We start from the raw sequence: 22,415 nt of genomic DNA on the forward strand, positions 1-22,415 counted from the left end.
AGGTTTAGGGGGCAATTACTTTTTCCACAAAAAGCCAGGTAACTTGGAATTCTTTTTTTTTCCTTAATAAATCAACTCACCATTTTAAGACAGCATTTTAAGTTCACTTGGGTTATAGTTGTCTGATATTTACATTTGTTTGATGACTTAAAGTGGGGAAACTATGCAAAAATATAAGAATTTGAAAAGGGGGGCAAACCTTTTTCACGGCACTGCGCATGTACGCGACTGTGCTGTGAATAAAAGCGTGTCTTATCTGGAAGATACAATTATGTCGCAGCAGGCAGCCAATCATATTGCAGCGTGTTGCTTTGAACCCAAATGGAATTCATAACGATTGCCAGTGTCACAGCGCACGTTCTCTCTTTCTCTCTCTCTCTCGCGAGCGCAAGAGGAGATTGCAGTGGGGAAATAAAAAAGGTGACTTTCAACCATTAAAACATGCGCTCATGCAAATGCGACTATGAAATTTTTATTCGCACAAGTTGAAAAAAAGGTCGCATATGCAACTAATTTGGTCACAGTCTAGAGCCCTGTAAAATATTCGTTAGCTGCAGCCCTACATTCAACTCCCAGGTTATATTGTCGTATTTTTATAATTTAATAAACCCTGCGTCTGGTCCCTGTGCGATTAACCTGCAAAAAATTGCTTGTCAAATTAGAAAGTTGCTCCTCAAATGATAAATGATGAGCAAAACTGCTCCTCAAAGAAAAAAATATTTCGAGCCTTGCAGTTTCAGAAGGTTTGGTCTCAGTCGCGGGTCATGGGTCTTGCAATGCAATAATGACCTAAAACACAGCTAAAAATACCCAAGAATGGCTAAGAGCAAAACATTGGACTATGATGAAGTGGCCTTCTTTGAGCCCTGATCTAAATCCTGTTGAATATCTGTGGAAGGAGCTGAAACATGCAGTCTCGAGACAGCACCCTTCAAACCTGAGACAACGGGAACAGTTTGCTCCAGAGTGGGCCAAAATACCTGCCGAGAGCTTCAGAAGTCTCACAGAAAAGTTTCAAAAATCGTTTTAATCCAGTGATTGCTTCAAAAGGTTGTGCAACAACATTACATCAAGGGTATCATCATTTTTGTCAAGGCCTGTTTCATGATTTTTGGGTTTTGTTTTGTTTTTTAAATACTGTTCAACCATAATTCAAAAGCAATGTCCGATTTTATTGGTTAATTTTCATAAATGTTTTGTCAGATTATAGTTATTTCTGTGACCACTATGGGGTACCAACAATTTTACCCACGTGTATAATAACTGTCCTATGGTAATGTTCTTAACATGATTATAAAAATCTGGAAATTCAGACAAATTCTTCTGGGAGTGAATTTATATAGGTAGGCAGCCCTGCAGTCACAGCCATATGTGCATTTCTGCAAATAATTGGCATAATAATTTCGTTTGCCGTTTCGGGTTCTGGGCTCGGTTTCCTCATTTTCGGTTTCAGCCAAGAATTTTCATTTCGGTGCCTCACTAATATTTAGTACACTTCATACAGCCACTTTTTTTTTTTTTTTTTTTTTTTTAAACAAACAATAATTGTATGCTGAATCTTTTGTCATTTGTGAAACAAAAATATTTCCCTCCTTTGTATGAATTTTAAGTGTTACTCTTTTTCAACCACTTGACCAAAAAAATCAATAAATAAATAAATAAACAAGCATTAATAAGGTGCACTCACACGTCGTTCTATCGTACCGGACTTGGGCCCATTTACCCCTGTTGCACTCAAGGTGTACAATAAAATGCGTTTTTATTATCATGAGAATTTTTTGAGGCGAAATTTCAAAATAACTTGAGTAATTTTGTTCCTAAACCAAAGCAAGGAAATTGGTCCAAAATAAGATGACCACGTTAATAAAATCAAAAATAAGTGCAACCCAGGCTCAAAAACCTTTGACATACTGTACTTACTGCTTGGAGTCACTGTGGCAAACTTCCAAAGTTGGGTCATTATAAATGAATGGAGCTTCAAGATCATTGATTCGGACCCTGTAGATACGGCACTGTTTACTGTTCAACTTGATTCTGTTAAGGTTGGCTACTGTAGGGAGTATGGTCAGCTCAACATAGCCCTGAGTGGAAAAAAAGAGGAAGAACAAAACATATTTAATCAGTTATATTGTGTTAGTCATCATTTGTTGATACAGCGGCTGAAATAAGCATTTAAAACGTCACCATTTTTCTCACTAAATATACTTCCAAAGGTCCTACTGACCTGAACATTTCACCAGATGTTGGGAACAACCCAAGTCATCCATACAGCCAAATAAACCAGAACAAATAAGATCAGAAATTAAGTTGTGTGTAATAATGTGAAATGACAGAGGGAAAAAGTATTGAACACATGAAGAAAGGGAGGTGCAAAAAGCCATGGAAAGCCAAGACAACATCTAAAATCTATCATTCATCAAAACAGTAATCCAGCCCCTTGTCAGTGCTAATGAATATCAGCTGGTTCAGTCGTAATTAAAGACCTACAAAAAGGTCTCATTGCCAAGGTGTGAGTCAAGACACATCTCATGATGGGTCAGAGCAAAGAAGCTGTCTTAAGACCATCGCAAAGTAATTGTTGCAAAACATAACAATGGTATTGGTTATAGGCGCTTATCTAAGGTTCTGAATATTCCAATCAGCACGGTTGGGATCATAATACTGACTACTGAATGAAGAAAGTAGAACAAATAAGCTAAAAATTAAGTTGTGTGTAAAAATGTGAAATGACACAGGGAAATAGTATTGAACACATGAAGGGAGGTGCAAAAAGGCATGGAAAACCAAGACAACAACTAGAATCTATCAATCAAAAGAGCAATCCAGCCCCTTATCAGTGCAAATAACTATCAGCTGGTTCGGTCCTAATTGATAGCCTACAAAAAGGTCTCTTTGCAAAGCTGTGAGTCTCATGATGGGTAAGAGCAGAGCGCTGTCTCAAGACCATCGCAAACTAATTGTTGCAAAACATAACGATGGCAATGGTTACAGGCGCATATCTAAGCTTCTAAACGTTCCAGTTAGCACGGTTAGTGCCATAATATCACCATAAATTTGCCTCAATCAGGTGCCCCTCGCTAGATTTCTGACAGAGGAGTGCAAAGAATAATCAGAAGTTGTCCAAGAGTCAAGGACCACTTGTGGAGAGCTGCCCAAAGACCTGGAATTAGCAGGAAAATAGTAAGTAATGTAGTCCGCCGCCATGGCCTGATGCACGCTCACCACGCAAGACCCCATTGCTGAAAAAAAAAGCATGTCAAAACCCATTTAAAGTGTGCTGAATAACATTTGGACAAGCCAGTTAAATACTGGGAGAATATAGTCTGGTCGGATGAGAGCAAAATGTAACTGTTTGGATGGGATAATGCACACCACGTTTGGAGGAGATATGGCACTGCGCATCACCCTAAAAACACCACAACCACAGTGAAGTTCGGAGGTGGGAACATGATGGTGTGGGGCTGCTTTTCAGTAAATCGTACAGGTAAACTTCACATTATTGGACGAAGGATGAATGGGCAAAGCTACCAAGACATTCTTGAGAAAAATCTGCTGCCATCTATGAGGATGATGAATATGAAACGAGGGTAGACATTTCAGCTGGATAATGATCCAAAACATACTGCCAAGGAAACTCAATTGCTTTCAAAGAAAAGAAAAAAAATAAAGCTGCTAGAATGGCCTAGCCAATCACCTGACTTGAATCCAATTGAAAATCTATGGAAAGAACTGAAACTCAAGGTCCATAAAAGAAGCCCACGGAACCTTCAAGATTTGAAGACTGCTTGTGTGGAGGAATGTGCCAAAATCACACCAGAGCAATGCATGTGACTAGTTTCTCCATACAGAAGGAGTCTTGAAGCTGTCATTGCAAACAAAGGCTTTTGTACAAAGTATGAAATAAATATCAGTTGGCGTGCTCAATACTTTTTCCCTGTGTCATTTGACATTATTACACACAACTTCATTTCTGAGCTTATTTGTTCTACTTTCTTTGTATGTATGGATTACTTGGGTTGTTGCCAACATCTGGTGAAATTTCCATGTCTATAGCACACTTCGAAATTACTGCCAACTATTGTGAGAAGCTTGTGGAACGATACCCAAAACGTTTGACCCAAGTCAAACAGTTTAAAAGGCAATGGTACTATAGTACTATAATACTAATACAATTTATATAAACTTCTGACTATCAAGACAGTAATGAATTATTTTAAAAAAATTAATTTAAAAAATAAAATAAATAAAGCACTTATCATTTTGGAATTTAGCAAGCTAATTGACCTAAAAAGGAAATTCTTAGTCTGTTTTTATGTCAGACACAGAAAAGGGGGTATGTCTTTTTATTACATGTGAAAATGTGGTTTCAACTATAGATTCTAAACAATAGGTATTCTGAAATCAATGTATTTCGAGTTTGTGTAGCTAAGTTACACGATTATGATGATATGATTATAATTCCAAACGAGGCCCAGGACTTGCCCAGCCAGCCTTGTAAGGTAAATGTCCTGATGAAATTCCTTCTTCCCGGTGTTTGTTTAATGTTTGGTCGGTGATCTTATTTAAGAGTCCTGATACACTGATGTTGTCCTTTGAGTATTTAATACCATAAAATCAGATAATACAAGTTTACACGTTGGACTCTCTTCCTGCTCTTGTGGAATTCAGAATGAGTCTTCAGCGGCTCCTTATTAAACTGCTTCTTGTCTGTTCTCAGCCTGAATGTTATCAGCATGCCCTGGAGTGCATTGTGTGTGTGTGTGAGTTCATAAAATAGTGTGGCCAGTTTTTTCCTAGTGTCATGTAAGAAGCAGCATAAAAATATACCTTATAATTACTTTGTCAGTAGTTCAAAGTCTAATGCTATAAAGTTTTAACACCTTGAAATGAAACTGCTTATTTAGTTAAATTTTGCAAAAGTTGTTCAACCCAGCCATTGCTGGTCCCAATCCCGGATTTAAAAAAATAAAAAGTGTGAGGTGGGGGGGAGTCACATCAGGAAGGGCAACCAGCGTAAAAAATGTGCCAATTATACCATGCAGGTTACTCACTGTGGCGACCCCAAGCATAAAGTCACAAAAGCTGTTTTGATTCTGTCATGTGCAGTGACTATGGCCCAGTTGGCACTGCAACCCCTCCAACAGACAACTTGATAAACTGCATTCTCCTAAACTGTCCCGCTGTGCAAGACGGCCACCAAACGACGCCTGCCGTATGTCAGCTGGATCTTAAATGAATTAGCAGCTTCCCATCAAATCTGGATTCTAGACATCAAATACCCTTGTGATAGCGACTAAAAGGTTGAACCCTCTCAACCACTGAGAACATTGCTGGAACGCAGACAACACCTGCTGGCGTTTGAGCGTTATTGCAATGTGTGGACACTCATTCTAAGTTTCTTTAACTGAAGATACAGTGGGTACAGAAAGTATTCAGACACCTTTAAATTTTTCACTCTTTGTTATACTGCAGTCATTTGCTAAAATCATTTAAGTCAATTTTCTCCCCCATTAATGTTCACACAGCACCCCATATTGACAGAAAAAAACTGAATTGTCTAAATTCTTGCAATTTATTAAAAAAGAAAAACCGAAATATCTCACAGCCATAAGTATTCAGACCCTTTGCTGTGACACTCATATTAAACAAAGTTGCTGTCCATTTTTTCTGATCATCCTTGAGATGGTTCTACACCTTCCTGGAGTCCAGCTGTGTTTGATTATACTGATATGTAGCGTACATTCTCCCCTTAAACTGAGGTAACACAGTGACTCCCCACACCTTGATAAACCGCATTCTTCCAAGCGGCCCTGCTGTGAGACTGCCCGCAAGGAGACTCCTCGTGGACCCTAAACTAATTAACATCTATCCTCGAACTCTGAACTCCCAAGCGTCAAAGGCCAGATGTTTCCACCGGACCGCCTGTCTGGCAATAGGAACAATTGCTGGGACAAGGCGACACCCGCAGGCCTCGAGAGGAAGTGCAAAGTCAAACTGGGGGGGGGGGGGGGGGCTCTCATTTGATGTTTAACCAAGGATAAACGTCTGTTTTGATATTTCACGAACTCTGCAGAAATTTTCCAAACGTATGCCTTGATGTCTGTGTCAGTGTGCCAACTTTACAAGTGCAATTGCTAGATTTTGACAATTGTTTGTCTTGATTTAACTCCAAGCAGCATGAAATGTGATTTGAACCATAAGCAGTTGACTTGCCAAATCTAAAGCCACACACCTGTCTATACAAGACCTTAAAGCTCATAGCGCATGTCAGAGCAAATGAGAATCATGAGGTCAAAGGAACTGCCTGAAGAGCTCAGATACAGAATTGTGGCAAGGCACAGATGTGGCCAAGGTTACAAAAAAAATTCTCCTGCACTTAATGTTTCTAAGAGCACAGTGGCCTCCATAATCCTTAAATGGAAGACGTTTGCGATGTCCACAACCCTTCCTAGAGCTCGCCATCCGGCCAAATTGAGCAATCGGGGGACAAGAGCCTTGGTGAGAGAGGTAAAGAACCCAAAGATAGCTGTGGCTGAGCTCCAGAGATGCAGTCGGGAGATGGGAGAAAGTTCTAGAAAGTCAACCATCACTCCAGCCCTCCACCAGTCGGGGCTTTATGGCAGAGTGGTCCAACGGAAGCCTCTCTTCATTGCAAGACACATGAAAGCCCGCATGGAGTTTGCTAAAAAAAACCTGAAGGACTCCAAGATAGTGATAAATAAGATTCTCTGGTCTGATGAGACCAAAATATTTTTATTTTGGACCACGCTTCACTGCAGTGCCTGGTCCACACCTACCGCTTTATTCTAAGCGGTAGGTGTGGACCAGGCACTGCAGTGAAGCATGGTGATGGCAGCATCATGCTATGGGGGTATTTTTCAGCTGCAGGGACAGGACGACTGGTTGCAATCGAAGGAAAGATGAATGCGGCCAAGTACGAGTAAATACTTCACGAAAACCTTATCCAGAGCACTCAGGACCTCAGACTTGGCCAAAGGTTCACCTTCCAACAAGACAATGACCCTAAGCACACAGCTAAAATAACGAAGGAGTGGCTTCAGAACAACTCTGTGACTGTTCTTGAATGGTCCAGCCAGAGCCCTGAGTTGAACCCAATTGAGCATCTCTTGAGAGACCTGAAAATGGCTGTCCACCAACGTTCACCAGCCAACTTGACAGAACTGGAGAGAATCTGCAAGGAGGAATGGCAGAGGAACCCCAAATCCAGGAGTGAAAAACATTGCATCATTCCCAAAAACACTCATGGAGACAAATTCCTTGTGGTTATTTTTTTGGACATACTTGGCAAATAAAGATAATTCTGTTTCTGATTCTAAATACGGAGCAAAGGGTCTGAATACTTACGGCTGTGTGATATTTCAGTTTTTCTTTTTTAATGAATCCGCAAAAATGTCAACAATTCCGTTTTTTTCTGGCAATATGGGGTGCTGTGGGTACAACCCCAATTCCAATGAAGTTGGGACGTTTTGTTAAACATAAATACAAACAGAATACAATGATTTGCAAATCATGTTCAACCTATATTTCATTGATTACACTACAAAGACAAAATATTTCATGTTCAAACTGATAAACTATTGTTTTTAGCAAATAATCATTAACTTAGAATTTTCTGGGTGCAACACGTTCCCAAAAAGCTGGGACAGGGTCATGTTTACCACTGTGTTACATCACCTTTTCTATTAACAACATTCAATAAACGTTTGGGAACTGTGAGGACACTAATTGTTGAAGCTTTGTAGGTGGAATTCTTTCCCATTCTTGCTTGATGTACAGCTTCAGCCGTTCAACAGTATTTTACACTTCATAATGCGCCACAAGATTTTCAATGGGAGAGACAGGTCTGGACTGCAGGCAGGCCAGTCTAGTACCCGCACTCTTTTACTACAAAGCCACGCTGTTGTAACACGTGCAGAATGTGGTTTGGCATTGTCTTGCTGAAATAATCAGGGGCGTCCATGAAAAAGACGTTGCTTGGATGGCAGCGTATGTTTCTCCAAAACCTGGATGTACCTTTCAGCATTAATGGTGCCTTCACAGATGTGTAAGTTACCCATGCCATTGGCACTAACACAGCCCCATACCATCACAGATGCTGGTCAAGAGGAGTTTCATCTTCAATGCCCTTGCTGATGAGGTTTTCACTCAAAATCTTATGATACATGGCCCCATTCATTATTTCCTTTACATGGATCAATGGTCCTGGTCCCTTTGCAGAAAAAGATCACCAAAGCATTATTATGTTTCCACCCCTATGCGTCACAGTAGGTATGCTGTTCTTTTCTGAGCCAATCAGAATCAAGTATTCACCAAGACCATAGTATAATACTGTGCTCTCACACAAACGTAGCTGTGCTTCCAAGGACGTTAAAAAATAAATAAATAAATAAATAAAACAGTGATGTGTGTATATATATATATATATATATATATATATATATTTTTTTTTTTTTTTTTTTTTTTTAGATATTCAAATTTATTTGTTTTTAGAAAACAGAGCTTTTATAACAGTCTTGGAATCATTAATATTTTTCCAGACAATAGTTTCCATTTTCCATATCTGGAAATTTATGAAATAAAATTTTATACTTTTCCATACTTGCGTAGGAACCCTGTGTAACCGATATACTGTATAAACTTTCTTTAGCTGCGTGGAGAAAGTGCTGCTAATCGATACCACCACTTTGTTTTCTCATACCATACGACACTGCAAATAGTCAGTGCTCTTTTTTTGTGTTAGTATTTTCATTTGAAAACACCACTCCATGTTAGGAAAAACGTATGTACAGTCATTAGGATTTTTGCATTACGCTGTGAACAGAGTATTATGGGAAGTGAAACAAATGTGGGCGGCACAGTGAACGACTGGTTAGCACATCTGCCTCACAGTTCTGAGGACCGGGGTTCAAATCCCGGCCCCGCCTGTGTGGCATTTGCATGTTCTCCCCGTGCCTGCCTGGGTTTTCTCCGGGCACTACGGTTTCTTCCCACATCCCAAAAACATGCATGGTAGGTTGATTTGAGACTCTAAATTGCCCTTAGGTGTGAACGTGTGCACAAATGGTTGTTTGCTTATATGTGCCCTGCGATTGGCTCGCGACCAGTACCCCGCCTCTCGCCCAAAGACAGCTAGGATAGGCTCCAGCACACCCGCGACCCTTGCGAGGATAAAGCAGTGCAGAAAATGGACGGATGGAGACAAAAGTGCAGCGCCGAACCACAAGCATGACGCTTTTATTTCCACCACGCAAATTTTAGAGAGCGTAACTCTGTTAACTATAAAGCTGTTATATTTGCCCGCAAATATACAGCTTTATAGCTGTGTAAACTTACTTAATTTTAATCTTTGTAAAACAAATAAAGGTCCCATCTCCACCATTAATTTAACACGACTAATATTTACAGCATCCTACTTCATGTTGCCATGCGGAATTCAGGATTTACTGGAGCACATGAATCCAGTTCTTCATTGAAATAATTTTGAAATTAGTGCTAATTTTGTGTTTTGTATGTTTTGAAAGCTCTTACATTGTCGCCAAAAAATTAAATAAAATCTAGTTATGCTCGTTTGTCACCACTCCTTTTCCCCCACTTTAACACCCCCAAAGTATTTGATACTAGTATTGTTGGATATCAGTATGCTGTGCAACTATTCATAATGTTGTGATCTGCATGTGGTAAAAATTTCAGCCTGGTGAACAACATTTATACTCACAATTACAGATTTCCTCTGGAAGTTGATATTGTTGATGCACACAACCTGGTGGGTCGTAAAAGAAAAGGCATCATGGCATTAATAAAACAATCACACGCGGTACTGTTCTTCATTAAATAGCGCTGTCTTCTAGTCAAGTCAAGTGAATACATGTGTTACTTGAACTCTCATTAATCGAACGCAAAAAGACAAAATACTTATAATTTAAAGGGTCGTGGACTCTCAAATCCTTTATCCCTTTTCCTGTTCATCTTCGTTTCGTTGTCTCGGGACAGATGGTCCGGAAGCCAGCTCAACCTCCTCTCATCAGTTGAGTAGTGTTGGTAACACAGTAAATCCCACCTAGAAGAGGACAAACAACGGTTATTTAAAAAAAAAAAAAAAAAAAAAACACAGTAAGACAAAAAAAAAGTGTTACGACCCCACGTCTGTTAGTTACTGCTTAATGAAGACACACACCTGTTCTATCCACTCGGATTTTTTTATTCGGAGAGCACGACTTTAAAATGTCTTTTCTCCAATCACCATGAACGCATCCAGGCATGTATGTCAGCTACAGCTAGCAAACGTGCATTGTAGTAAAATAGATCAACGAATGCTAAAATGTATACCGACGTAAAACATCCCGCATCTATGGTTCCGCCATTTTAACTTTGGACCTCCCGCGCAAATTTACCAATTCAGACTTCTCCGCAAAAACTGCCGTTCCTTTTCTACTTTGCGTCTATCGACGACGTTGTGACCATATCTGATAATTAACAATAACGGAATACAATGTTTGTGCGGTGGGAGCAAAGCGTTCAGCGGCGGAAGTCATACAGCAACACAATTGGGACAAACCTGGCCGTTGTGTTCAAAGTGTTAATCCTAAAGTGCTCTTCAAAACATTCCACAATGACTCTTGAAAAATAGTGACCAACCTTCGTTCCTGCGAACTCGAAAGTTGGAATATCCGAGTTCCTAGTCGGAAGTTTCAAATGCAACGCCCTCCGAAATCCGATTTCCCACTCGGAAGCCCTTTTCGGATTCCGGTTTTTTTTTTTGCTCATAGATATACGTTTGTAGATACAGCAGCCCGGCTAAACGACGTGCCTATATAAAGGCCGTGTCGGGGAGGTCGACTTTCCCATAGAAAGTAATGCACGGACACGGAAATTAAGTCGTCACTTGCTTATTTTTCCATCAGTTTTCATTAAGTTTACTGTATTTTTTCCAAAGCCAAAGCGTATGCTATCAATAAACATGTTCTTAAATACGCAAAAAAAAAAAAAGTAAACTTATTTTTCATGTGAAAGGGACTCCCTGTTCCCTTGTCGTAACTGTAAGACGTTTTACGTAACCGTATGCAGCACAAAGTACCGTCATCGGTGGTGTTTTGCTTTTCTTGCCGTACACACATACATGGAGAGCGGACGACTCCGACCTCCCTAGCTTAGCGTCGCAGTCGGCACGGAGCTCAAAATGGGCATGTCGTACCCACCAATACATATCTGTGGTGGAAAAAAAGGTTGGCGTATTATGCAGCAGCGGCATCAGGTCGCGACACTGCCTCACCCCAATTCCACCAGCGACTGCAGCTGCCACTGCCGTTTCTCGTTCCACGCCATCGTACGTGTTTATAAAGGGATTCTTTTTGTTAGTGGTCAATATGCATTATGTTAATATGTATAACTTATTACTTTAGTGTATCCATTGTGTATAAAGTCCCTAGAATTTAAGATTGCAGTACTAAAAATAAAATGGCATTCATTCGAATCATCCATCCATCCATCCATCCATTTTCAACACCGCTTATCCTTCTTAGGGTCACGGGGTGCTGGAGCCTATCCCAGCTGACTTCGGGCGAAAGGCGGACTACACCCTGAACCGGTCGCCAGTCAGTCGCAGGGCACATATAGACATGGACAACCGTTCGCACTCACATTCACACCGTCACTGAGTGGCAACTGAACCCACGCTGCCCGCACCAAAGTCAGGCGAGTGTACCACTACAGATTTAAGAAAAATAGCAACAACAAAAACTTAAGCGAAATTATCATCTCTCTCAACAAGCTCTCTTGTGACTCTTGGAAATGCATGCAGCGAGGTCAGCTCGTGAAAGCTATCCCCGCGAGGACGTCAGGACTTGCGGTTCAAATTACTCATGAGTACGTTCACTGCGTAGTACGTCGTTCCTTGCGCAAACGAATCACTCATTGTACAAGTACATCGCTCCTTAGCGGATCACAAACGAAGAAAGCTCAACGAACGAATCGCGAACGATGAGTTCACGAACGAATCACTCTTCAGTTCCTCAGTACACCAATTCACCGAACGAATCACTCAGTTCACTTAGGTCCCTCCCCCGCCCGCACGGCGCTGCCTGACGCTGGCTGCTCATTGGTCATTCGCCGCAGTGAGTGACAACGCTGGAGAATCGCCAATCACATGGCAGTACGTTTATTGAAGTCCCGCCCCCGCAGCAGAACGGAAGATGAATGCATTTGTTCGTTTGTGAGTGTTTGAGTTATTGCGTCAACTTCTGCCTCGACCCTTGAGGCAGCTCCGGCATATTCTGGAGCAGCTCGAGCGTCCTACGTGTTTATCAATGATAAACAGCTATTTTAGAGGATTTCGACCGATCTTTCAAGGCACACAGAATATTGTGTTCTATGGCTATATAAACATGGCGCCCACCAAAAGAAAGATTAGACTTCCATCTTTCAAACAAAAAAAGAGTTTGTTTCTACTTTTTTTCGCCCGTTCTTTAGTAATTAGCGGTAGAACATAGGTAAGCTATACCAAAATTCTAAGTTGTATGATGCACTGCTGCCATCTAGTGTCCGTTCCTATGGGCATTAAAATTGCTCTCAGGCCTAATCCTATGGTGAGTGACGTCAGCCCCCTCTGAAGCCTATGACGCAAAAAAACGTAAAACTACGTCTTTGGGATTAGGTTATCAAGTTTTAAAAGACGTAAAACTACGTTTTTTTGGTCTTAAATGGGTTCTGCCATTTTTCAGAAATTGGGACCCAGCCATTTTTGACAATTTGGACTGATTTTTGAAGGCCTACAGACAATTGTGTTCTATAGCTATAGAACAATGGAACCCACCAAAAGAAAGATTTAACCCTCTTCTTTCATCAGGAGAAAAAGTACATTTCTACCTTTTACCGTTCTTTAGTAAACAGCAGTTGAACATAGGTAAGTTTCTTGAACATACCTGTTTGGTGAAACAAAAACATTCACTTTGATGCAAATTTATTTTGCTTTTATGATAGCTCAAATAGCTAAATAATATTTTCCATTATATAACAACATAAACGACCCAAAAAAGTGTATTTTGTCATGTGTGTGTGTTCCGGGTTTTATCTTCCCCCCTGTTTCATACAAACACCTGCTCCTGTGAGCATCTTCACCACCTGTGCCTCGTTCACCCTAATTACCTATTGCATTTAACCTCGTGTCTCATTCCCTCTCGTCGCCGGTTCGCTGTACCTTGTCGTCGCGTTCCAGCATTCCTTGTTTCCACGTCACAGACTCCCAGTAAGACTCGACCCTGTTCCGATGATCGACCTCGCCTCTTTGCCTCGTGTTTTTGGATCCTGTTGCCTTTCTTGGATCGCCTGCCTGTGTACCGACCTATGCCCGTCTATTAAACCTCTCTTTTTGGAAACTGGCCATTTGTTTTGGAGTCGTGCATTTTTGGGTCCTATCCCCTGTTCCGTTCATGACATATTTTGATTGCAGCGTACCAGTTATTTACAAGTATAACACATGCATTTTCAAATTGATGATGCATTAACTTTGAAATATCTACAGCTGTGTGTGTGTGTTTGTGCGCATGTGCATGTGTTGGTGTGTGCGTGTGGGACTTTTGTGGGATCCCGGTCAGCAGACAACCAGCCATGACCAGCCGCACCACTGCTTGATGAACCTCCTGTAAATGATAAAAAATAAACAATTATCATACAAATGAAACATTATTGCTGCCGTGTGGAGATAATTTGTTTTTTTTTACCTTTCTTGCCAACAAGTGTGAGAGTGCATCTGCTGCTGTTTGCACCAGCTGCAATTTATGGAGATATGCATAATTAACACAAAATATTTATGTTGTTGCGATAAGGAAAGGTAAAAAAAAAAAAAAGTGACGACATACACGTCACATTGTCTGAAAATTACAGTATATTGTTGACCACTACTGTCTATAAATAAAAGTACAAAAAAAAAAAATCTATCCAATTCATATAGCTATCGATACTCCACGTTTTTATCTCCAGGATGCATGATTTGTAAACGTGTCGTATCGTAGAACAAACTGTCGTGATTATTTGTGCACGTTGCATGATGAAAATAGTCAAACGGAGTCATCGCTCAGGCAATAGGACAGGCTGCTGTACACTTTTTTTCTTTTCACTCATAACTTCACACAAAATGCTTTCTAAGTAAATTCTCTTGCATTTCAGAGTAGAGCTCTCCCCTTTATACTAGTGACAGGCAGTGGTTTCAATCCCAAAGCTTTGGTTGGAGTTTTACACACATTTGGAGTTTTTATCGCTTAAAAATGCTTCCCAGCCCCTGCTGTACACTTTTTTTCTTTTCAATCCTAACTTCACACAGGCTGCTTTCCAAGTAAATTCTCAGGCTATCGAGGCTAGAATTCTCCCCTTTACACTAGTTATAGGCAATGGTTTGAATCCTGTTGGATTTATCTCACCCAACACCAATAGGAATGAAGACGCTGGTTTTTCTTTCTCATGAGGAGGGTTTATGGGAGATTGTTCAGTTTACAGCCTCTCAACACGCTCTAAACAATCTCTCCCGTCGCTCCTGCATTTATTGGAAATAGGAGGGTTTTACAAGACATAACGTTCTAAGCAACAAGACACAACACAAAACATTGGACCAACGCCTGTCACGTCCCCCACCACATCCAATCACGTCCTTGGTCAAGGCGCCCTTCCATCGGATGATGCTGAGTCATCTTTTTGAAGGCGAGACATCTTCCTTTCTCAAGATCGTCCATAATACTAATGCAAGCTAAGCAAATAAATGATCACTTCTAAAATATATTTAACAAATCCCAAAGCTTTGGTTGGACTTTTATACACATTTGCAGTTTTTATTGCTTAAAAATGCTTCCAAGCGCCTGCTGTACACTTTTTGTCTTTTCACTCATAACGTCACACAGGCTGTTTTCTGAGTAAATTCCCAGGCTTTTAAGTTTTATTAATACCTGCATGTAAGTTTGTTCGGTATGTATGAAAATGCTTGGCGCAGCTTCTCCCTACATACATTGTGACCAACAAAGCTGACACAATATGAAGTTGTCATTTCTCTTGTCATAAACTGACTTTGCCTGTTTTCCCAGCACAACTCTGCTTTCAGCTGGACTATTGCATGACAGGTGTGCGTGTCAAATGCCTCAGTGTGTTCTGTATGTTGTTTGTGAATCCATCCAGTAAGGAATAAACCGTATTGGAAAACTAAGTGATTGTTGCAGTGCATTGTGCAAATAAAGTGAAAAATACCTCCACTTGTAAATAGAAAAGTAATGCACCTCATGAGAATCAATGCAAACTAATTAAACAACTATGTAAAAATGTCACTACATTTATAGCCTATGTAAAAATTTAACTACATTTATGGCAAAAGCCGCAGAATCCAAACTTTTTGGGGAATATTTGTTTTCTAAATTTCTTTGAAAATATCACATTTACTAGTAATAGTACAGCAGACTTTGGCATCACGTGAATGACTTGAATCAAGCACGAGAAATGGACAGTTCTCGGACATAATTAGGACTTGGTCATCTGATTGGTCGCATTTGGCGCCAAAAGGTACCCACACTAAGCTGATTGGTTAATGCAAAACATCTATGATTGGTTAATGCAAAACATCTATTTCCGGTTTGGATCGCTTAAACGGGTGAGGCGAGTGACGTTCTCCTTCATTTGTTCCAGCCAAGGTAAGCACGCTGCTTCACGCACTAGCAATTAATGTTGTTTTTGCTGTGTATTGATTTATTTGAGCGTGTTTTTGACATGTTTGATTCGTCTTGTGAGTGACTTGACATGCGTTTGTGCTTATACAGCTGAGTGAACATGCGGGGTCGCCATTTTGTAGCGCAAGGTTTGAACTTTACTCGACGGCCAGATGTGTAGTAGCCTCCGTGGCGTCCCTGGCTTGCCGTTTTACACGTTTGAGTGAGTGGTGTGAAGGCGTTTTGTGTGTTTCAGCTGTGTTGTAACGTTCAATTGCTGTCGTCCTCGTGGCGGGACTGTCACTTAAACATGACGTCACCGCGGCAGCGCTGCTGCTCCGCGGTCGTCATTGTTTAGCAAAGTTTGAAATTTGTTCGACGCCCAAATGCATAAGTGGCTTCGTGGCGTCGCTGGCTTGGGTTTTTACACGTGGCGTGAGTGGTGTGAAGGCGTTTTGAGTGTTTTTTTCGGTGTTGTAACGTGCAATTGCTGTCGTCCCCGTGGCGGGACTGTCGCTTAAACATGACGTCACCGCGGCAGCGCTGCTGCTCCGCGGTCGTCATTGTTCAGCAAAATGTGAAATTTGTTCGACGCCCAAATGCATAAGTGGCTTCGTGGCGTCGCTGGCTTGGGTTTTTACACTTAGCGTGAGTGGTGTGAAGGTGTTTTGAGTGCTTTTTTCGGTGTTGTAACGTGCAATTGCTGTCGTCCTCGTGGCGGGACTGTCGCTTAAACATGACGTCACCGCGGCAGCGCTGCTGCTCCGCGGTCGTCATTGTTTAGCAAAGTTTGAAATTTGTTCGACGCCCAAATGCATAAGTGGCTTCGTGGCATCGCTGGCTTGGGTTTTTACACTGCGCGAGTGGCGCGAAGGAGTCTCAAGCGTTTTCGTGGTTTTAGCGGTGTTGTAATGCACAATTGCCGTCGTCCTCGTTGCGGGAGTGTCGCTTGTATATGTCAACGCTGCTGCTTCGCGGTTGCCATTTTGAGCAAAGTTCGGACTGTCGTATGTTTACTGTCTTAATTTTTTTATTTTAATTCCCAATTAATTGTATAGTCCTTATGGAATTTATTATTTTATATGGGTTGGTTAGGGCAGGGGTGCCCAAACTTGGCTCAGGTGCCCCATTGACGTAAAAAAACATTGTCATACGGGCCAGCATTAATTTTACATGCTACTGACGAGGGGAATGCTTTTTTGTATTTTTATTTTACTTTGTTTTACAATGCTGTCTGCTGCTAGGTAGATCTGATAACTGTCTGACTTGGATAAATGAAGGTTAAAATTAAATGCAAAATAAAGTATTTTTATGGAATTTGACTCAAACTTTATTCATCAGAATCAACAAACGTGTGCATTAATGTGAAGGGTGATACTGAGATCTCGACTGCCGTAAATTGGGCAGGTCTGGCTCAAAAGTGGTGGTTTTAATGTGCAAGATGTCATGCAGGTGGGAGTCACTTAGTCTTGTCCTCACACAGTTCTTATTCATGTTCATGACTGAGAATGTCTTCTCGCACAAGTATGTCGAGCCAAACAAGCTCAACATTTTCTTAGCAAATGTACGAATCTCTTGGAATCCAGCTGCTGGTAAAAGTTGACGAGGGAGTTGTTGGTACCGGCTGCGTCACTCCGTGTCACACTGCAGCTCCAACTGCAGGTGGGCTGGAACGTCACTGAGATCCACGGAAATGGGAGAAGAAAAAAGTGTGATCTCCTTTACAGTAGTTGCAAAATCCCTGAAACGTTGAAACTCCTCAGTCAGAGATGAGATGTTAGCGGCATACCTAATTTGCGCACTAATATTGTGCACTGGATAACATGTAATTATTTCTTGCAGAGATTGGAAATTTGTGGTATTGGGTTGCGTTTGTGACAGGTGGGTTTGGAAAAGTAGCACCTTCTTGGCTTACTTTGTTACACACTAGGGTTGATAATCCACTGTGCTCGCCAACCATGTCTTGTACCTAATTTATATACATCCATTGTTTTGCCATACATTTTCCTTCTGAATCCAACAATCCACATTTTTTGGTAATCCGGCCTTTCTTAATGAATCCAATCCATGTAACAGAAAATGTTGTATTAGGGGTGTATCTACTTTTCATTTTTATATATCTGTTGTGTTATTCATATAGATAACAAATGTTTAGTTTCCCCTACATTTAATTCCGCATTTATTGCAAATTATAAGATACAATTTGTGGATCTTGGCGTGAACACTTGTTCTATTTTTATGAAATTGTTTATCCAGTTCTAATGATGGTAATTTGGCCCTAACCAATAAATCTTTCAGATTCTTATTTCTTCTGTATGCCGATATTGTTGTTTTTGGCATCCATGTTGTCTCCCAATATTTCTGTATAATTGGATTTTGTTGTGGAGTACTCTGCCAATTGTAAAGTATGATGTAATAAGAGGAATCATCCTTTCTCTTTGTTCAAAAATGTTTTAGACAATTACTTGGATATGATCTGGTGTACCCTCTTTTTCGTAGGGCCTCAAACAATATTCTCACTGCTTTCCTAAAGTCCTCCTCTCGTACAAATTCGGTGAAAACGGAGAATCTGGGACTTCACTCTATTCCCTTAAGTGTCGGACGGAAGCTCCCTTTGTGTAGTAATGCATGAGTGTCTGTTGCCTTAAATACCTTGTCCAATCGATGATCCTTGTGAAAATTTGGTCCTTTGAAAACTTTATCGAGAAAATCAATAGTTGTAATTAATTTCTGCTTTAAGTTTAATAGACAGATCTTGTGAATTTAGTGTTTTAACAAAGTTTTCAAATTCTTGTTTAGTTGCTAACCATAATCCCCAAATCATCCAAATATCGTAAATAACTAACTCGTTTCTTTTCACATTTGGCAAGTGCTTTTTCTTCCCAATTGGCCATAAAAATATTAGCATATGGCGTTTCAATTTTTTATTTATTTAATTTTTTTATTTTTTTTTTTACCCATTGCTGTCCCCTTGTAAATATTTTTCGTTAAATAAAATCATTCCTGGTTTTATTTCTAATTGTAGTAATTGGTAATATTTTTGAAATATCTTTAATACATTCGATTCCCGCAGGAATAGGAATGTTTGTATATAAATTGTCCACATCCATTGAAAAGAACCAAAAGTTCAAAAAAATTTTAATTAACCATTTCTATAAAATGGTTAGGTTTGGGGAACTGAACTCTTCCCCACCAGGAATTGGGGGCACTGTCCCCTCTTCCTGAGGGAAGGGACGGTGCACGGTCCATCCACCCATGGCTCTGCCTCCCATAACCCTGGTTATACTCCCTGGGGTATGTGAGCTGGCGGCCCTGCCCATAGCGGAGCTGTCAAACCCCCACCTTCCATGGTATTTGTTTCTTTTATTTGAGTTCGCCTTGGCTATTTAAGTCATCTTTATTTTTGTTGTTTCTTATTAGTTTCGGTATCAATTTATGTATTAGAATGAAAGAAACCAAACAAGTCAATACAAAAAAATCTGCAATTTAAAACAAAATACCTATAACAGCCTATTATGCGTGTGCCCTGACAACGTTTCGGCCTGTAAGGGTCTTCAGGTCGTGGCACACTTACTTTTAATAAAACAACAGCGAAGCAGCTATACTCTTTGATGTTCTCCCTCCGAAATCCAAAACAAACTGAGGCTTCGAGGCTTGTCCGCCTTTTATATGCTGCTCTTTTTAAAACATTTTAAGTTGTTAAAAGTAACATAACTTCAAATTAACCCTGTTGTCTTTTACTACTATAGCCATTAAATAACCTATTTTAACTATTTCAACCATTTCATGACATCCACTGGATCTGTCCACTAATGCACTGTGCTGAGGAGGTAAGGATTGCGAAACACCTTGGTGTGCATTTTGCCACACGTGATTGTGTGTGCATCCAGGGGTTGGTGCGTCCCTGTAGTAAAAGCAGCATGAAGCTTAAGATCATGCCCAAGGTGAAGAGGGAGAAGGAAAAGCTCCACAAGCAGAAGTCAAACCGCTCGCTCGCTCTCAGGTTGGAACAGCCGATAAAAAAACACCCAAAGTCATCTAGCAGACAAATTGGAATGTGGACTGTTTTGAGCAGGTTACTTTGCTTCCCTCTAGTGGCCTGGTGAGGTAAAATTTGCAGCTGCATGGCCAGCTACTTGAAGCTGCTTTCACACAGCATTCCTTTCCCCCCCTTTCCATATTGTCCACAAATGTATTCTCCTTTCCTTTTTGAGAGCCTCACCCACCGAAATAGCCTTTGTCCTGAGAACATGCGTGCTTGCGCACTGCCGATGTAGGTTGTGACATTAACATAATTGGATGTCAGCGTGCCAGCTCCGATTGTTTTCAACACAAAGTAGCATGCGTAGTGATTTAAAAAAAAAAAAAAAAAAAAAAAAATTAATACCTCTCTGACATTTTCAATCCAAAAAGTGTTTAATGGGGTTAACAATGATTCCGCAATGCTGGGTGATTGCACGAGTGTGTGCGTGTTGCCAGTTTTTCCGTCATGTAACAAATAAGCTTTGGAAATTAAAATGACTTGGTGTGATAAATGTGCGTCTGCTGCTGCTTCCGACGTGTCTGACTTAAAAGTAAGTTTTATTACCTGCATGCAAGTTTGTTCGGTTTGTATGAAAATGCTTGTCGCAGATTCTCCCTACATTGTGACCAACAAAGCTGACACTATGAAGTTGTCATTTCTCAATTGTTGATAAATGAAATGTTTCGAGTGAGGAGCTATAAAGGTGTTCTGTCATAAACTGACTCTGCCTGTTTTCCCAACACAACTCTGCTTTCAGCTGGACTATTGCATGACAGGCGTGCGTGTCAAATGCCTCAGTGTGTTCTGTATGTTGTTTGTGAATCCATCCAGTAAGGAATAAACCGTATTGGAAAAATAAGTGATTGTTGCAGTGCATTGTGCAAATAAAGTGAAAATACCTCAACTTCAAAATAGAAAAGTAATGCACTCATACCCCAATTGTGGCCTCATGAGAATCAATGCAAACTAATTAAACAACTATGTAAAAATCGTACTACATTTATGGCAAAAGCTGCATAATCCAAACTATTTGGGGAATATTTGTTTTCTAAATTTCTTTGAAAATATAACATTCGAATGAAAGACTTCCATTGTGTGTAGTGACACTGAACCATTAAGTTATTTAAAAAATAAATACTGTGTGATGCAAATTAAACACATTCGACAACCTTTCCTCCTAGTACAAGTACAGCAAACTTCGGCATCACATGAATAACTTCAATCAAGCACGAGAAATGGACCGTTCTAGGAAATAATTAGGACTAGGTCATCTGATTGGTCGCATTTGGCGCCAAAATGTATGCAAACTAAGCTGATTGGTTAATGCAAAACATCTGATTGGTTAATGCAAAACATCTATTTCCGGTTTGGATCGCTTAACCGGCTGAGGCGAGTGACGTTAATGTCTCCTTCATCTGTTCCAGCCAAGGTAAGGACGCTGCTTCATGCTCTCTAGCAATTAACGTTGTTTTTGCTGTGTCTTGACTTATTTGAGCGTGTTTTTGACATGCTTGACTCGGGCACGCACTCAGAGTGTGATAGCCTCTTGTGAGTGATTTGACATGCGTTAATTTGTGCTTATACAGCTGAGAGAACATGCAGGGTCGCCATTTTGTAGCGCAAGGTTTGAACTTTACTCGACGGCCAGATGCATAATATGCTTCGCTGGCTTGGCGTTTTACACATTGCGTGAGTGGTGTGAAGGCGTTTCGAATGTTTTAGCGGTGTTGTAACATACAATTGCCGTCGTCCTCGTGGCGAGGATGTCGCTTGAACATGACGTCGCCGCTTCTGTGGCGTGGTCGCCATTTTGTTCAGCAAAGTTTGAACTTGACTAGATGGCCAAATGAATAATGGACACCGTGGCGTCGCTGGCTTGGCGTTTTACACTTGGCGTGTGTGGCGCGAAGGAGTTTTCGAGTGTTTCCGTGGTGTTTTAGCAGTGTTTTAATGCACAATTTCCGTCGTCCTCGTGGCTTGAGTGTCGCTTGAATATGACGTCGCCGCTGCTGCGACGTGGTTGCCATTTTGTTGAGCGAAGTTTGAGCTTTACTCGACGCCCAAATGAATAATTGACTTCGAGGCGTCGATGGCTTGGCGTTTTACCATTTTCGTGTGTGGCGCAAAGCAGTTTTCGAGTGTTTACATTGTGTTTTAGCGGTGTTTTAATGCACAATTGCCGTCCTCGTGGCGGGAGTGTTGCTTGAATATGACTCTGCTGTGACGTGGTCGCCATTTTGTTGAGCAAAGTTTGAACTTTACTCGACGTCTAAATGGATAATTGACTTAGTGGCGTCGATGGCTTGGCGTTTTACTATTTGAGTGTGGCGCAAAGTAGTTTTCGAGTGTTCACATGGTGTTTTAGCGGTGTTTTAATGCACAATTGCCGTCCTCGTGGGGGGACTGTCGCTTGTATATGATGTCAATGCTGCTGCTTCGCGATTGCCATTTTGAGCAAAGTTCGAACTGTCGTATGTTTACTGTCTCAAATTCTTTTATATTTTTATTTTTTATTTTTAAATTACCTATCAATTGTATAGTCTCCTTTTATGTAATTTATTTTAGATGTGCTATATTAATGGGTATGAATTTATATTTCTAATAAAAATCCCCCAATCAGACAAACTCTGTGCCTCGACAACATTTTCCCTTTCTCAGGTGTTGGCACACCAAATTCAATGCACAAATAGGCG

General features: G+C 40.7%; 1 protein-coding gene and 1 long non-coding RNA gene across 8 annotated transcripts in view; one reads left to right on the plus strand and one right to left on the minus strand.

Annotated features, from left to right (window-relative positions):
• The window catches only part of taf2 (TAF2 RNA polymerase II, TATA box binding protein (TBP)-associated factor), a 107,027-nt gene extending 95,014 nt beyond the window's left edge, over window positions 1-12,013 (minus strand). The window contains exons 1-4 of one of the 7 annotated variants that reach the window (XM_061775456.1): window positions 11,659-12,013; window positions 9,938-10,078; window positions 9,737-9,791; window positions 1,921-2,081 (exon numbers count right to left, since the gene is read on the minus strand). In XM_061775456.1, the coding sequence (XP_061631440.1) occupies window positions 1,921-2,081; window positions 9,737-9,791; window positions 9,938-10,078; window positions 11,659-11,660 (359 nt within the window). In that variant the 5' untranslated portion in view covers window positions 11,661-12,013. Of the gene's footprint in view, window positions 1-1,920; window positions 2,082-8,105; window positions 8,231-9,736; window positions 9,792-9,933; window positions 10,079-10,195; window positions 10,388-10,412; window positions 10,514-10,576; window positions 11,105-11,658 lie in introns of those variants that run through there. The other 6 variants (XM_061775455.1, XM_061775459.1, XM_061775460.1 and 3 more) reach the window with 6 other exon arrangements.
• LOC133479029 (uncharacterized) lies at window positions 11,255-13,394 on the plus strand. The gene is made up of 2 exons (XR_009788807.1): window positions 11,255-11,344; window positions 11,541-13,394. It is a non-coding gene; the product is annotated as an uncharacterized LOC133479029 (long non-coding RNA).
• The last annotated feature ends 9,021 nt before the right edge of the window (window positions 13,395-22,415 follow it).

The sequence above is a fragment of the Phyllopteryx taeniolatus genome, chromosome 6 (genome assembly GCF_024500385.1).
Source record: "Phyllopteryx taeniolatus isolate TA_2022b chromosome 6, UOR_Ptae_1.2, whole genome shotgun sequence".
NCBI classification, from domain to species: Eukaryota; Metazoa; Chordata; class Actinopteri; order Syngnathiformes; family Syngnathidae; genus Phyllopteryx; species Phyllopteryx taeniolatus.